The sequence below is a fragment of the Heptranchias perlo genome, chromosome 21, assembly GCF_035084215.1.
Source record: "Heptranchias perlo isolate sHepPer1 chromosome 21, sHepPer1.hap1, whole genome shotgun sequence".
NCBI classification, from domain to species: Eukaryota; Metazoa; Chordata; class Chondrichthyes; order Hexanchiformes; family Hexanchidae; genus Heptranchias; species Heptranchias perlo.
This window is the reverse complement of record NC_090345.1, coordinates 22,234,760-22,252,507: the sequence shown is the minus strand read 5'-3', so window position 1 is coordinate 22,252,507 and position 17,748 is coordinate 22,234,760. Positions and strand designations below refer to the sequence as shown.

Below are 17,748 nucleotides of genomic sequence, written 5' to 3'. Positions count from 1 at the left end.
AAACATCAACAATAGAAAGTAAAAAGTTGTGCTGCTGAATAATCACATAGTTGATTCACTGGGTAAAATTGAAGTACACAGACATATGTGGAAACAGTGTTTACACAACACATGTTCTTGAGCTGTACCCACAGCACAAGAAACCATGACAGCACCTGAGAGGCTACATTATACTCTGGCACAAGTCCAGCTTGTCAGTTGGTATATACCTCCCACCCATACTGTATGAAATCCATGTGTTTTGATGCTTTGGTGAGCAAAACAGCGATGTGCTTCAGGAATTTAAAAAAAAAATCTGTTGGATTCACTATTGTTTTCCTGTTAGTTTGTGTCACTTCTTTTAAGTTCACATTGTTTGATGGATTGACAATTATGTACTTTTTCAATGGGCTTACCAATAGATTTGATGTTATGTTCTGCAGTGAAGAATCACTCTGGTTAATGCCAAAGAATACATAACATGTAGCACTGCCCATTATTTTGGTGGAGGTACGAGAGCAAAACCATAAACTACTATGCTTTTAGGGAGTTTTCAGAAGCATCAATGAAAGCTTAACTTATAACCAGATTTAAGTTCCAGGACTAAATTAATTGTGTTGAGTTTTTTTAGCCAAGCAGCTAAGTGGAGAATCCCAAGATGGAGCTATTAAACTCAAGAGAGAAAGAAACAAGTGACATGCCATCCTGTCTTACTGGTAGTGCACCATTCAAGCAGGCTGATAGTGGACTGACATTGGCAGCGGTCAGAAAGCAATCTGCAGAATGAGCTTCATTAATACTCTAGCTAAAGCAATCTGCATAGAGATGAGCAGTGTTGTGTAGGAAACTAATTAATCATTTTTATGCCACAAAAGAGGCCTACTGCACTAAGAGGTCTAGTGAATCATCAAATAACATCAGTTTAATACAAGCCTTCTTGCATCCTAATGACATGTTACAGCTATGTATGTCTCACCCAGGTCATTTTGGGGCTGGAGCAATACCAAGGATCTGATTCAATTACTGGCATTCAATTTCATGGGACTAAGTAGCCATATAAAATTTTATAACTGTTATGTTCATGTATATAGAGAATTTATACAAGCAGTCCAAAGTGCCCGTATTGCTATAAATAGGGACACAGCATGTTTGTGGAATTATTTTTTAAAAATTCGTTCAGGGATGTGGGCGTCGCTGGCGAGGCCAGCATTTATTGCCCATCTCTAATTGTCCTTGAGAAGGTGGTGGTGAGCTGCCTTCTTGCACAGTCCGTGTGGTGAGGTTTCTCCCACAGTGCTGTTAGGAAGAGAGTTCCAGGATTTTGACCCAGCGACGATGAAGGAACAACGATATATTTCCAAGTTGGGATGGTGTGTGACTTGGAGGGCAATGTGTAGGTGGTGTTGTTCCCATGTGCCTGCTGCCTTTATCCTTCTAGGTGGTAGAGGTTGCAGGTTTGGGAGGTGCTGCAGTGCATCCTGTGGATGGTACACACTGCAGCCACTGTGCGCCGGTGGTGAATGTTTAGGGAGATGGATGGGCTGCCAATCAGGCGGGCTGCTTTGTCCTGGATGGTGTCGAGCTTCTTGAGTGTTGTTGGAGCTGCACTCATCCAGGCAAGTGGAGAGTATTCCATCACACTCCTGACTTGTGCCTTGTAGATGGTGGAAAGGCTTTGGGGAGTCAGGAGGTGAGTCACTCGCCACAGAATATCCAGCCTCTGACCTGATCTTCTAGCCACAGTATTTATATGGCTGGTCCAGTTAAGTTTCTGGTCAATGGTGAGCCCCAGGATGTTGATGGTAGGGGATTCGGCATGTTGAAACTGTTCTCACTTGTGCCATACATAGCTTTGGCCACCTTGTTTGAATACTGAGTGGAATACTTTTCATATGTCAAAAACTAACCATAGTAGGATGGGCCAGTGATTTGACATTGTTGATTTGTTTGGTGGATTAGACCAGCCACAATTGATTCCTGTTGCAGCAAGGTTTTTATTCCTGATCTAAGGCTCAATACCAAACCATATGATGCATTTAACTGCTGAGCCCTGATATTTCAGCAGGTAAGTGAAGCATATTAGAGTCATAGAGTTATACAGCACGGATAGAGGCCCTTCGGCCCATCGTGTCCGCGCCGGCCATCAAGCCCAGTCTAATCTAATCCCATATTCCAGCATTTGGTCCGTAGCCTTGTATGCTATGGCATTTCAAGTGCTCATCCAAATGCTTCTTGAATGTTGTGAGGGTTCCTGCCTCCACAACCCTCTCAGGCAGTGAGTTCCAGACTCCAACCACCCTCTGGGTGAAAAAGTTCTTTCTCAAATCCCCTCTAAACCTCCCGCCTTTTACCTTGAATCTATGCCCCAAACAATCTATATTGTTTTATACTGGCCATGAAGTTCCCACTTTTGTTCCCTAGTTGGTGACGTTAGCCAATTTTAGCAAAACTAGGGGATGAAAATTCAGCAGGTCTGTGCTCTTTATCACTATTGGTGTGTGTGTGTGTGTGTGTGTGTGTGTGTGTGTGTATATATACGCACACACGCACATAACTCTGTTGTGTTTGGTTTTGTGGCCTCCACAGACAAGTACACCATCACCATTCATTGTCCAAACTGACATGTAGCATGACCAATTGGGGAAGTTACTGAAGACTTGTGGAACCCGATCCCACCAGCAGTTTTCATTCAGGGGCGAAAAAATAGGAAAAAATTGGAGGAGTACATGCCTGATCTGAACAGGAAGTGGGTTTTCTACAAGTTAACCTTTGGGTGGTGAATTTCACTGGTAGTTATCAACATATAATGTGTAGTGTTTGTAATATATCTATAAACGTCTAAACTTTACTGAAATATTGTTAGCTAGAATTAAAGAAACAAACATTCCCATGTTTAAACTATTCTCTGAATAAAATAAGAGCTTTGTTTAATTTTTATGTTGTAATTTGTCCATAATCCTCAAAGGGTTGGTACTGATCCAGAGCTTTGTACATAACAGTACATTTCTCTACTTTCTGTGCTCCACGTTGTCCTCCGGTCAAAGCAGTACTGCCTAGCCATAACTGTCACCAAGACTATTTTCCCCTGGCTCCACAGAATGGTGACTTTCATACCTTACAGTCTGTTGCCTGTTATTCTTTAAATTTCAGGGTAAACAAATAGTGAAGTCTAATGCATTTCAGCTTCTATAAACCTGTCACTGCTTTTCATCACTTGTCTGAGTTGCAGGTCTTAAAAAGTAACTGAGAATGCAAGTAGACTAAATAATTGTGTTATTTATAATTCCTTGTGGGCTGAGTTTGTGTTTCTAACTCCATCAGAGTTAAACCTCTTTTAGGTTCATTTGTGACCAGATCAAGTGGATTTTAGAATGAGCTCATTATGTAGAAAGAAGTTAGATCTTAAGTGTTAAAATGTGACGACATGCATAATATTGCTATTTCTTTCAGTTTGTTTTTAAAGTCAGTCAGTAAAATGTAAATGATTTTCATGACATTTAAAATACAACAGTTGATCTATGGCATTGCTCACAGACAAAAATATTAAACATAAAATGTTAAAATATTTACCGAATATTAGTAATGTTATCCCCATTTATTTATAGTTTGTATTCTTCATTCCAAATTATTATTACATTTCTTCTGAGATAGCATAATGAGTTGTGATTAAATATCTTTGGCCTTGAAATTATACTGCAGGAAACTAATATCATGACTCATTCATTTGAGATTCTTCTCTCTGCTATTCTAACGAAGGAATTTACTCAAAGTAAATGGATCAACTTTTCCACTAAAATAGCAGAGGGGAATTTTAAATAAATGTCTTAAGCACATACACTAGTATCCCACAGTGTAAATTCAGGGCATTTTGAATTTTCTTAAAGTATTACATAATTTTTTTGATAAAAGGGAGAGAAGTCAGTGATGTGTGTGGAGCTAGAAGGAAGGGAAGAGAGCAAACAGCAAAGGAACTGAGGCAGGGATATTTGAGCGTCTTAAAGGAGAGTAGGATGAGAAGGGAGAATGGCAGCAATTGGAATTAAATAGGAAGTGAAAGAGTATTGAGAAATTTCTGTAAATCGAGAATCATGGTTGAGGCAAGACCGGGAAAGTCGGGCACGAGGCCGCATAATTGCATTTGAGAGTTGCAGTCTAGTTGCTTGATTATGCTGCCTCAGCTTCACAGTACAATTGAGCTCTTTGCACATACACTGTGATACAGGCTGCACCATGCAGAGACTTGTGGGAGTTGTCATGCAATTGTTCCGCTCAAACATTAGGCCCCAGATTTGCCAGCTGGGCCGTGGAGTATTGGGACACACTATTCATGACACCTCGTAAATGGAAGGGAGGGAGGGGGAGGGAATAGAGAAATGGGGATTTTTTATTGTGTAATAAATTGAATCTTTATGATTTATATAGTGGAGTGGGTGGAGAATTGTTTTGACAGCTGTATCTGAGAAATGTTTGTTATCTGCTCACTCTGTTGAAGTCTCCTGGATCAGCTCCATGCCTTTGCAAATGCCAATTTCCCTATCAATTTTTTTCAATCTGCAGATGATGCCACGATTAAGATGCAGCAAAATAATCCCTTAATGCATAAAAATCAACACAGTAGTCATTAATGTTTCAAAAAAAAAGTTATATGGACAGAATAAAGTTGTGAAAAATAAACCACTGATGACATTGGATCCAAGTTTGTTCACTACTTTGGGTCTTGCAAAAAGTAAGCAGTACTCAGGTTGCCTACTGTTGTTACAATACAGTTGTTACCACCTCCACTGGAAGTATATATAATGTGTACTTTGCGGTCATAACTAAAACATCAGCACATCATTCTTCAAAAAAAGTTTAATCTGCATTTAAAGCCCTTCAAAATGTGCATAAACAGAAGATATAATGGATACATTCAAGAACTGAAAATGCTGATTGGGCAAGTCCTAACTTTCCCTAGCCTAAACTCTGCCACTGTTTTTGGACGAAGAAAGATGCACATAAGTTGGAAACTTGCTGACTGCTGCTAATTGTAGTCTTACTAAGGAATTCATGCCATAACCCAACGTGATTCAGTTAGCATTGGGAGACCTTTGAAATTGGTGAGTCAGCTTGCCTGGTGGGCATCATGAAGCATACGAGTGTGTGTACCAAGGATTCAGTACGGTTGGAAGGCTGCTAAGGTGTATCATGCTATTTGGAAAAGAGGGGAAAGTTGTTGGAGCCAACTTCATAGGCAAATCTGTGATTTGTAAAGAAAAATAGATTTTGTGTTTGCTCTATAACTTATTTTTAGAGGGTATATAGTGGAGTGGTGAGAAACGGTTGTGACTATATCTCAGAATTCTTTTGGTGGAATGTGAGTTGTGGAATATGATTGGGGTGAAAGATTTTGCATAATATGATTGGTGAACAACGAAAGGAAATAACCAATTAGAAAGATTTAAATAGTTAACCAGTGAGGATGAAGAAAATTGACTGACTTAATGTAGGTGACAGACTTAATGTACATAAGACACACACATTTATTACAAAGGTGTATGCATTAATGTGTGTATAATTAGTTGATCTATCATGCCACTGCACGTGGGGAGTCAGGATCAAATGTAATCTTTCGGTGAAGCAGGATTTGAGGTCAGAGGATAATTGGACCTAGGCATGCAGATCCAATAAGTCCCCATTTTAAAATCAAACATTTAGTCCTCATTTTTATGCTTCCATTATAAATTCCCATGTCATTTCTAATGGAAACAGTTTATGTAAACTTGTTATGCTGTAATTATACCCTCTGGTCAGTGGTGGTGCTGCAGTACCTTCACTGGGGGAGGCGAGGATGTAATTACAGTTTACATAAGCAGTTTCCATTATAAATGTGGACATATGATTTTATAATGGAAATAGTTTGTGCAGAGGTAAGATTTTTAATATGTTGATGGTGGATATATAATATAATCGATCTATTTCCAGTTCTGTATTATTTATCCAGAATGGAGGGACAGTCTGGATTCTAGATTTGTCCCCAAAGGCCAACAGGAAAAATGGAATTGTACAGTGATTTTATTCCCTCTGCCTAAACGTTGCAAGTAGCTCCATTTAATGAGGCTAGAACTGCTAAAACTCACTGAAAGAGGGTGTTCTGATTTGAACACCTTTTGAAACCAGTCTTAAAGCTTGATCCTCTGAAGGGATCCATTGCTGAATTGCCAGGGGTAACAGTACAGATCTTGTATTCAAATCATCATTAACACTTTCCCTGGTCCTTTGTGTAGTTGTTTTGAAGGTGTACTTTTGATGCATTTGTTTAATTCAGAATCTAACAGGTTTTTGTTTTTGTCATAAATTGGAGAGAACAGTGCATCTCAAATGTGTAGCCTTTTCTGTCTTCAAAATTTGATTTATGTTTAAGCATTCATAAGCATTGCCTATGAAACACAATCAAGCTCTGTGTTTATGTTTCTGTGTTAGGTGTTGTAAAATTATATCAGAAGTTGGTCTAGTCATGTCTGTGGTATAATTTTTCAGACTTTTAGGCTTCACTTGCTGAAAAGCTGGCCTTTGGAACCAGTTTTCAATCGTCATCATCCACCACTAGATTGTCCTACTTCCACCCTGACTGGTACTACTCTCTTACTTTTAATATGTTTCTATAAGTCCTTACTATTTCTGCCTCTTAGCCAATTCTGCTGCACACCTTCCTGATACGAGCCCCCGTATAGCTGCTGTCTCTCCAGACGCTCTCCTTCAACTTCAGGTATCTTTTTATCGCTGCTTCAACATCCCTGCAGGCTTGGGCCCTTCCGCAGCCCAGACTTCACCGGTCGCTTCCTTGTCACCCCTCCCCCCCCCCCCCCCCCTTTTCTTTTTGGAAAAAGATATCCAGTGGACACATTGGTTGCTTTAATAAAAAAAACAATTGAGGCTTAATCACTGTTGATGCTGTCAAGTGTTGAGGATGTAATTTGAAACATATTCATAATTTGTTTTTAAAAGGTGATTTTCAGACATATTTTAAAGCAATAGAAGGAATCATGAAGTACAAAAGTTAACTGGGATGCAAGCCACATATTATAAAAGAAAATACATTTTAAAAGTAAAATAATTGCTCTCCTGTAGTATTGGTCACAAGCAAAGAGGAGAGGAGGTTGAGTGGAGGAAATAAAGCTAAAAAAAATTAATTGTAAGAGTTGTGAGGATCTGATTTGTCCATATGTCATGTGGTTAGCATGGCTCACTCAGCATTACAGGCTCACTTCAGTATTAGACAAATTAACATAAATATTACAGGTCCAAGTTTTTTTTAATTTGGAAACCAAGCATGATAATATAGTAGACTTTTTAATGCTCTGAGTAATATATTGAAATTGTTTAATTTATCTATGAGCAACACCACAATTTCTTCAGCAGAAATTGTTGCTTCAGGTAGTTTTTTCTACATTGCTTAGTGACTTCAAGGCTGTGAAAACCATCTAAAAACAGCAGAAATCTTCACAAAACAAACAACCAATCTAGACTAAAAGCAATTAAAAATTACACAACTGTCTCCTGAACACACTGCTCTTTAAACTGAACCAACTCCTTTCACGTGATTTTACGGTGGCTAGCTTTAAAAAAAAGCTCTTTATTCTCACACTAGTGAGCACAGATTGGATTTAGTAGTCTATACTGTTTACCCTTTGCTGTCATTGTGTCCTGGCTCCTAACTGCCCAACAGTGTTAGTCAAAATAGGCAGGCTTGGGTTACTTGCCAAAGGAGGCAAAGCATTCGTCTAGAATATAATTCAGTCAATCTATGTTAGTGTAATGAAATCAGTGAGTGGGGCCACAAAGTCCTTGACTAAGTTTATTGAAGAGAATCTACCGGTGTCATCTTTCACAGAAAAGACAGAATTTAATAAATTGAAGCACTGCCTTCCTTCCAGATGAATTCTGCTAGAGTTTAATGAAATTCTGCTTTATATTGCAATGTATTCAGGTCAATGGAAACCACATTGAGACAGTATTATTTATAATTTTAATAAGACAAATGAATTTGTTTCAAAAATAACAAAAGTAGAGTCTGGCTGGAGACAAGAGCGTTACACAATGTAGCCCAGTTATACTAGCTCTTTTATTGCCACCTCTTATTTTCACATCTTTGTTTTCGTAACAGCCCTATTTTTCAGTAGGTTTATGTTCATTTTTGGTCTGATATTGCCATTTTTATTGTTAATTCTCACATTGAACAGGCTGCCTGGAAAATGTCTAAATTTCTGTTAATACAGATGCATTTCTCACTTCTCATTGTAGGTTATCTAGACAAGAATCATGAAGAGATTCTAGAATCTGAGGAGCAGTTTTTGCTTTTTGTTGTCTTTGCTCCCTCCCACCTGAAAAGATATTCTGGTTCTATTAGCTGTGCTTAATGATTATCGCAACCAGACTTTCAAGATTTGTTAGGGAAACAAATGACACATAGATTGCAATGAAAACTATACAACTGATTTGAAAAAATTAATAACCTTACTAAAATTATTTTGTATTGTTGTCAGCCTCTTGCCCACCATCCACTCTTGAATGAGCCACAATTTCCTCTAGTTAAACATTGATAAAACAAAAGCCATTGTCTTCAACACCCATCAAAACTATATCCCTGCCACCAATTTCCATCCCCTCGCCAGCCACTATCTCAAGCTCAACCAGACTGTTCGCAACCTCGGTGTCCTATTCGCTCTGAGCTGAGTTTCTAACCCACGTCCTCGCCATCATAAAGACTATATACTTCCCCGCCGTAACTTCTCCTGTCTCCAACCCTGTCTCAGACTATCTGCTGCTGAAACTCTTATCTATGCCTTTGTCACCTTCAGGCTTGATTATTCCAATGCTCTCCTGGCCGGCCTACCATCCTCCACAGTCTCTAAACTTCAGTTCATTCAAAACTCTGTAGTCCGTATGTTCGGTTCACCCCTGCCCCTGTCCTTGCTGGCCTACATTGGCACCTGGTCCCCGAAAGCCTCAAATTTAAAAATCTTGCCTATTCCTTTCTCTGTAACCCCTCCTCCAGCTGTTTTCCTCCTTTCCAGCCCCCCACCCCCACCCCAAACTCTCCATTCCTCTGACTTCTTCCTTTTGTGCATCCCCACACTCTTCGGCCATCTAGGCCCCACACTTTGGAATTCCCTCACTGAACTCCTCTGCCTCCACCTCTCTGACCTCCTTTAAGACCCTCCTCAAAACCCATCTCTTCAACCAAGCTTTTGGCCACTCCTCCTTTGGCTTGCGTTCATTTTTTCTTTACGCCTCTGCGATATGCCTTGAGACTTTTTTCTGTGTTAAAGGTGCTATCTAAATGCAAGTTGTTGTTGTATTAGTCATTATTAAAGTGATACACATCTCACATTGTTCTGCCCAGACAAGTCAACTTTTTCGCAGCTCTCCTCAAAGTGGGCATTTCGGTCAAAATGCGACCATGTTGTAGTAGGGTTAACTTTTTAAAAACTGAGTTTTATCATAAAGCAGTCCATTTTGAAAGTGTGCCTGAGGAAAACTGTATTTTTTTAAATTCAGTCATGGGATGTGGGCATCGCTGGCAAGGCCAGCATTTATTGATCATCCTTAATTGCTCTTGAGAAGGTGGTGGTGAGCCGCCGCCTTCAACCGCTGCAGTCCGTGTGGTGAAGGTTCTCCCACAGTCCTGTTAGGAAGAGAGTTCCAGGATTTTGACCCAGCGACGATGAAGGAACAGCGATATATTTCCAAGTCGGGATGGTCTGTGACTTGGAGGGTAACGTGCAGGTGGTGTTGTTCCCATGTGCCTGCTGCTCTTTCCTTCTAGATGGTAGAGGTCGCGGGTTTGGGAGGTGCTGTTGAAGAAGCCTTGGCGAGTTGCTGCAGTGCATCCTGTGGATGGTACACACTGCAGCCACTGTGCGTCGGTGGTGGATGGGGTGCCAATCAAGCAGGCTGCTTTGTCCTGGATGGTGTCGAGCTTCTTGAATGTTGTTGGAGCTGCACTCATCCAAGCAAGTGGAGAGTATTCCATCACACTCCTGACTTGTGCCTTGTAGATGGTGGAGAGGCTTTATGGAGTCAGGAGGTGAGTCACTCGCCACAGAATACCCAGCCTCTGACCTGCTCTTGTAGCCACAGTATTAATATGGTTGGTCCAATTAAGTTTCTGGTCAATGGTGACCCCCAGGATGTTGATGGTGGAGGATTCGGTGATGGTAATGCTGTTAAATGTCAAGGAGAGGTGGTTAGACTCTCTTGTTTGAGATGGTCATTGCCTGGCACTTGTCTGGTGCAAATGTTACTTGCCACTTATCAGCCCAAGCCTGGATGTTGTCCAGGTCTTGCTGCATCCGGGCTCAGACTGCTTCATTATCTGAGGGGTTGTGAATAGAACTGAACACTGTGCAATCATCAGCAGACATCCCCATTTCTGACCTTATGATGGAGGGAAGGTCATTGATGAAGCAGCTGAAGATGGTTGGGCCTGGGACACTGCCCTGAGGAACTCCTGCAGCAATGTCCTGGGGCTGAGAAGATTGACCTCCAACAACCACTACCACCTTCCTTTGTGCTAGGTATGACTCCAGCCACTGGAGAGTTTTCCCCCTGATTCCCATTGACTTCATTTTTACTAGGGCTCCTTGGTGCCACATTTGGTCAAATGCTGCCTTGATGTCAAGGGCAGTCACTCTCACCTCACCTCTGGAATTCAGCTCTTTTGTCCATGTTTGGACCAAGGCTGTAATGAGGCCTGGAGCCGAGTGGTCCTGGCGAAACCTAAACTGAGCATCGGTGAGCAGGTTATTGGTGAGTAAGTGCCGCTTGATAGCACTATCATGTTGGAATAAAGCTTGCAAAAAAAATTTAAAGCAAAATAAAATGGCTCTATTGTACAAGATTTATTTGTAACTGCTACTGAGGAGTAACCAGCTTTTAAGGGCCACCTTCGTACTTGAGCCTTGCTCTGTTTTCAGAGGATTACACTAATTCCCGTAAAAGAGTTTAAGCATGAATACAGTTATTGAACCTGAAAACTGAACACTGGTTCTGCTGTAATTTTTAGGCAGTATGCCACTTTCACCTAACTATAAACTTTCAGGCGCCAAGGAGATAAAGTGCCCTTTTCCCCCCTCTCAAAATGCGAGTAACCTAAATTGCAGATCCATGAAAAAGAATTTCAACATCAAAGCACACCTCCAAAAACTGAATAAAACTATTTTATTGAGTTTGATGGCGAAAAGTAAAAAGTTGCATTACTTTCCTTTAATACAGAAACTGGAGACAAAACATAAAATGTCCTCTAACTGAAAACAGGTTTAGTTATTTGTAGTGAAATATAATTTTCATGAAATTAAATTGTAAATCAATATATATAATTTAATTTTGTTATACTTGGAATAAGCACTTTGTTAGTACATTCAGGATTCAAATTCTTAAATGTCCTGCTGCAAAATTTACCTGTTGAGTATACAGAACATTAGATACCAAGCCAGTAATTTAATCAGTCAGCAGAAACCACTATATATGACCCCCGCCCCCCAGGGAAATTGCTGCCTTGAAGCCACTTCTATCTATCCACTATTTTTTGTAGCACAATTTTGGCCAGTATTTGTTATCATAGCAGACACTGACCTGTGTGAAATGGATAATTGATGCTGTACAATTGCAAAATTCAGAGTTTACAAAATGATAATTCTCAATTGGTTATTAATAAATAACATTCAGGATATATTGTTTTAATTGCACTCAAGTAATTTATTTTAAACTCAAAGTTCATTTCAGTTTGTTATTGCTTTGATAGGATTAGACACAGGTCTACAAGACTAATATGAGAATCTTGTATGCCTAGATGCATTAAATCCACAGCCCCTTCACAAATAACATTAAGGCCCCTGAAAATGAAATGGTTATCGTTGTACAGATGAAGCACCCCAAGGCTCTTGGGCATCTCCATGGCCACTGCTCCATAGTGAAAGATTGAGAGGGAGCATGAGCCATTATTTAAAAGTGCTGAGAGGGTTAGATGTGAAATGGTCATTTTAAGAAGTATGGCTGAACAAAGAATTAAAAACATGACCTGCATTATAATGTGGAACTTCCATTATCAACACTCCAATTTTTGCAGAACAAACCCTTGTTCAAAATGCTAACACTAGTTTCATCCTGCCGAACATGAATCGACCGTTAAAGCCCAATTTCCATCCAGGAGAAGGGAGGCCTCCATTATGGTGGATAATGGACGTTCCACGATGTATTTTTAAAAAATTGTATACAACATATCATTATTTTATTGCACTTTTGGGCATTAATCTCTGAAGCTGCAAAGTACTGAATTGAAATTTCCCACGTGAAGGTATTTATTTGGAACGCTGGTCCCATTTGACTGAGCAATGTAGGGCATTGCCAATAGTTATTCTAAGCCTTATGTTTCAGATATACCTGTTGATTTGAGCTGTGTAGTATTTTCAAATTACTAAGGAAACTATCCCTATATGTGCTTACTCTTATTTATCCAGCTTCATAGGTACTTTGATTTGGTCAAATGAATTTTATTAGAAATGAGAGAGAAACATTCTATCATTTGACCATCTTAAATGCTACTGATGCATCTTGGGAAATTGTGTGCACTGCACGTTTTCAGACTCCAGGACCTACCTTCGGGTAACCACATTGTCACTCTTGACAAAAATATCAATTGCAAAACCAGCCTTTTGGGAGTGGTTGAGACCTTCAAGTAACTTTAATGAAGTATTAAAAAGGGCAAATATTCAATAGATAACTTTAATCAGTATTATGAAATATGTCACATTTTCAAGATTTATTTTGTTTATAGCCTTATTTTGGGCATTAGAAATTTCAGCTACCAACAACAACGTCAACAACAACTTGCATTTATATAGCACCTTTAACGTAGTAAAACATCTCACAGGAGCATTATCAAACAAAATTTGACACCGAGCCACATAAGGAGATAGTAGGACAGATGACTAAAAGAGGTAGGTTTTAAGGAGCGTCTTAAAGAAAGAAAGACTTGCATTTACCTAGCTCCTTTCATGAGCTCAGGACATCCCAAAGTGCTCTACAGCCATTGAAGGAGGAGAGAGGGGTGGAGAGGTTTAGGGAAGGCAATCCAGAGCTTAGAGCCTAGATAGCTGAAGGCATGGCCGCCAATGGTGGAGCAATTAAAATTGGGGATGCGCAAGAGGTCAGAATTGGAGAATCGCAGAGGTCAAGGAAAAGAAATGGTGGGCAAAAATGTTTCCAAAGAGGATATTGAGTGCTTTAATTGGTTCATGACTGTGAAATGTTGACCTGGTTAGATAGGCTTTTCTATTGTGACTTGTTGACATATGGGTTTTCCATTATAAAAGTGTAACACTGGCTGTGTACAGGAAGTACATGCCATACAGCAACATCTTTAATTATATATAGAAATGTATATATTTCAAACATATTGGCTCGAAAATTGCACTGAGCGGCGAATCAATGTTGCCCGCCGCTCACTAGTTATAAACTCACCCACTAACTATTCACGGGCTTCTGGGTGCCAACTTGCTTCAGTGATGGGCTGCAAAAAGTACAGCGGTCTTTCCCGGGCTTCTGTGAGCTGTGAGAGCGGGGAAAGGATCGCTCGCTCTCCCTTCAATCAGCTTGAAACATTCTTGACAAGCCGCACAGTCAGAACCAGGAAGTGAAAGCTACAACGGTGAATTCAAATGTAAAATCAGTTGGAGAAAGCGAAATAAAGAGAGCGTAAGATTAAAAGACAGGGATAAAAGAGACAAAGAAAATTTTAAAATAAATAAATAAAAATTTTACATTTAAAATATATGTCCAATAACAGTTAGTATTGGAAGGAATGAGACTCCACATTTTTAAAAGTTAATTTTCAGTGCCAAAAAGGTTGTTTGGCAGTCTTTAATACTTACCATGCTGTTAAAATTTAGTTTAGTCCTGATATAACTCAGCATACCTTTTTTCTGGAGAGATTAGTTAGTTTCCAGCTGGGCAGGAGAGCAAGTTCGCACTGGTCCACTCATTCCAGCTGACTAAATCTCTTTATCGCGAAGCTTTCGGAGAAGCTGGGAATGAGGCAGAGCAATTTCCGGATTTCTGCATTTGACTGTGCATGTGCGCTCTCCGGAACTTGCTCTTCCGTTTTCCCTGAAATAACGGTGAGCACTGTCCGGCTCTCCGTTATTTTACGAGCAAATTCTAGGCCATTAAATTTCATGAATCCACATAAGGTACTTGATTTAATCAACTTAATGGTAGTCACAACAGAAAAGACTACTGTTTTTGATGGTGTGTTTTCCTAACAGTTTATATTATAAAACATTCATGTTTTTTTTCTCTTTCTTGTCTTTTGTTTGGTTGCAGTATTTATATTTTCCCTTCCCTTTCTCCTCCCTTGCACCAATCATGTGCTATATTCTGCCAAACATGGCAGGCAGGGAAATTTCTCCTAATCCTTTATTAATGCTGTTGTTGATGTGTATACTACAAGGTTTAAGAGAGAGCCTGGTGAGACTCTTCTTCATATTTTTCTTTTTTCCTTGGGAGGGTGCCTAACCTCATAGAGCTCTACTTAGATTGGGAATCTGGGGAATCATGAACCTTGTGTATATAAATATATACTTGTAGTGTCAAGTACATCTACAGCAACAACTACATGCATTTTTATAGCGCCTTTAACGTAGTAAACCGTCCCAAGGTGCTTCACAGGAGCGATTATGAAACAATATTTGACACTGCACCACATAAGGAGATACTAGGACAGGTGCTTGGTGTTTGGTCAAAGAGGTAGGTTTTAAGGAGTGCCTTAAAGGAGGAGAGAGAGGTGAAGAGGTTTAGGGAGGGAATTCCAGAGCTTGGGACCCAGACAGCTGAAGGCATAGCCACCAATGGTGGAGCAATTAAAATCGGGGATGCGTAAGAGGCCAGAATTGGAGGAGCGCAGAGATCTCGAAGGGTTTTGTAGGGCTGGAGGAGCTTACAGAGATGGGGAGGGGTGAGGCCATGGAGCGATTTGAAAACAAGGATGAGAATTTTAAAATCAAGGCGTTCCTGGACCAGGAACCAATATTGGTCAACGAGCACAGGGGTGGTGGGAGAACGGGACTTGGTGCGAGTTAGGCTACAGACAGCAGAGTTTTGGAGGGTGGAGGATAGGAGGCTGGCCAGGAGAACATTGGAATAATCAAGTCTAGAGGTAACAAAGGCATGGATGAGGGTTTCAGCAACAGATGAGCTGAGGTATGGGCGGAGACGGGCGATGTTACGAAAGTGGAAGTAGGCTGTCTTGGTGATAGAGCGGATATGTGATTGGAATGTCATTTGATGGATATGTCATTTCAGGGTCAAATAGGGCACCAAGGCTGCAAACTATCAGGTTCAGCCTCACAGTGGCCAGGGAGAGGGATGGAGCTGGTGGCTAGGGTGTGGAGTTTGTGGCGGGGACTGAAATCAATGGCTTCGGACTTTCCAATATTTAGTTGGAGGAAATTTTTGCTCGTTGGACAAGCAATGTGACAAATCAGAGACAGCGACGGGGTCAAGGGAGGTGGTGGTGAGGTAGAGCTTAGTGACGTCAGCGTACATATGGGACCTGGCATTGTGTTTTCGGATGATGGTGCCGAGGGGCAGCATGTAGATGAGAAATCGGAGGGGGCCAAGGATAGATCCTTGGGGGACTCCAGAGGCAACAGTGCGGGAGCAGGAAGAGAAACCATTGCAGGTGATTCTCTGGCTATGACTGGATAGATAAGAATGGAACCAGGGGAGCACTGTCCCACCCAGCTGGACAACAGAGGAGAGGCGTTGGAGGAGGATGGTGTGGTCAACTGGGCCAAAGGCTGCAGACAGGTCGAGAAGGATATTTACCACGTTCACAGTCACGTAGGATGTCATTTGTGACTTTGATAAGGATTGTTTTTAGTACTGTGGCAGGGGAGGAAACCTGTTTGGAGAGATTCAGACACGGAGCTGCGGGAAAAATGGGCACGGATTTGGGAGGCGACAAAATGTTCAAGGACTTTAGAGAAGAAAGGGAGGTTGAAGATGGAGCGGTAGTTTACAAGCACAGAGGGGTCAAAGGTGTTTTTTTTGAGGAGGGGGTGATGGCAGATTTGAAGGGGAGAGGAACATTGGAACAGGAGTCGGCCATTCAGCCCCTCGTGCCTGCTCCGCCATTTGATAAGATCATGGCTGATCTGTGATCTAACTCCATATACCTGCCTTTGGCCCATATCCCTTAATACCTTTGGTTGCCAAAAAGCTATCTTTCTCATATTTAAATTTAGCAATTGAGCTAGTATCAGTTGCCATGTGCAGAAGAGAGTTCCAAACTTCTACCACCCTTTGTGTGTAGAAATGTTTTCTAATCTCGCTCCTGAAAGGTCTGGCTCTAATTTTTAGACTCTGCCCCCTACTCCTAGAATCCCCAACCAGCGGAAATAGTTTCTCTCTATCCACCCTATCCGTTCCCCTTAATATCTTATAAACTTCAATCAGATCACCCCTTAACCTTCGAAACTGTAGAGAATACAACCCCAATTTGTGTAATCTCTCCTTGTAACTTAACCCTTGAAGCCCAGGTATCATTCTAGTAAACCTACGCTGCACTCCCTCCAAGGCCAATATGTCCTTCTGAAGGTGCGGTGCCCAGAACTGCTCACAGTACTCCAGGTGCGGTCTAACCAGGGGGAACCATTAACAATATCAGCTAACATGTAGGCCAGAAAGGGAAGTTGGGTGGTTCGCAATTTGGTGGCATTAGGGTCAAGGGAGCAGGAGATGGGTTTCATGGTCAAGAAGAGCTCGGAGAGGGCATGAGGGGAGATAGAGAAACTAGAGAAAGATGCGGGTTCAGGGCTAAGGCAGGTGGGAACCGTGGGGGAAGTTTGGCTTGTCAGGCTCGGGGAAGGGAGGGAAATGGCAGATGCAGCTAAATGGATGGTAAATTAACCACTTTTTCCTTAACATAAAAGCATCATGCACAACAGCCCTGCTCTAATAAAAATGTTCCCACTTATTTAATGATGCTTTTCTTTCACCCTCTTGTGTTGTCTAAGGTATTAAGTAGATTATGTATATTTTAGCACTTTTTCTATTGTTTGTTTTTTAAAAATTATTCAGATATTTCCTAATTTTTCTTCCACTACATTTGTTTTCATACATTGGAATAATTAGATCATTCAGAATGTCACTGTGTAACTTATAGCCAATGTCTTTTTGCTTTTGTTTCTTAGGGTCAGTACCATCCATCTGACTTGCTGTGTCCAGAGACATATGTTTGGGTACCCATTGAGAAGTGTAGGACAAAGTTAGACCAGTCTAAATATAACCGGCTAAACGAAGACCCAAATGCAGGTAGGTTTACAGCTACAGCTACAGAATCAAGCTGCCGTTGCTTATCAGCTTCACAATGACTCTTCTTACTAATTCCATTCCTCGTATACCTTATAAATGCTTAGTTCAATGTAAACACTTATGAAGGAATTTGGTCCTATGTTCTGTTTGTCTGTGTGCATATAAATATTTTTCCTGTAAAGAACTTTACAGTCAGTCTGTTTTATTTAAATGCTTTTAGTCTATCCTTCGTTTATCCTTAATTCAGTTCTCCGCCATCTATCCAGTTTTAAGTCAAGCAATTCAGTGGGAGATATTACAAGTCATAGCGGTTAACTTAAGATTTTTCATCTGGTATTATACAGCATCATTTAACTGGTTAATTTACTTTTATTAAAAAAAAATGTTCCCTATTTTAAAAAGGATTTTTTTTCTCCC

General features: G+C 40.7%; 1 protein-coding gene across 9 annotated transcripts in view; it reads left to right on the top strand.

Annotated features, from left to right (window-relative positions):
- LOC137340046 (arginyl-tRNA--protein transferase 1) overlaps positions 1 to 17,748 on the top strand; it is a 200,275-nt gene that overhangs the window by 153,304 nt on the left and 29,223 nt on the right. For all 9 annotated transcript variants that reach the window (XM_068002265.1, XM_068002272.1, XM_068002268.1 and 6 more), the window contains one exon: positions 17,211 to 17,331. In XM_068002265.1, coding sequence (XP_067858366.1) covers positions 17,211 to 17,331 — 121 coding nt within the window. The remainder of the gene's footprint in view (positions 1 to 17,210; positions 17,332 to 17,748) is intronic.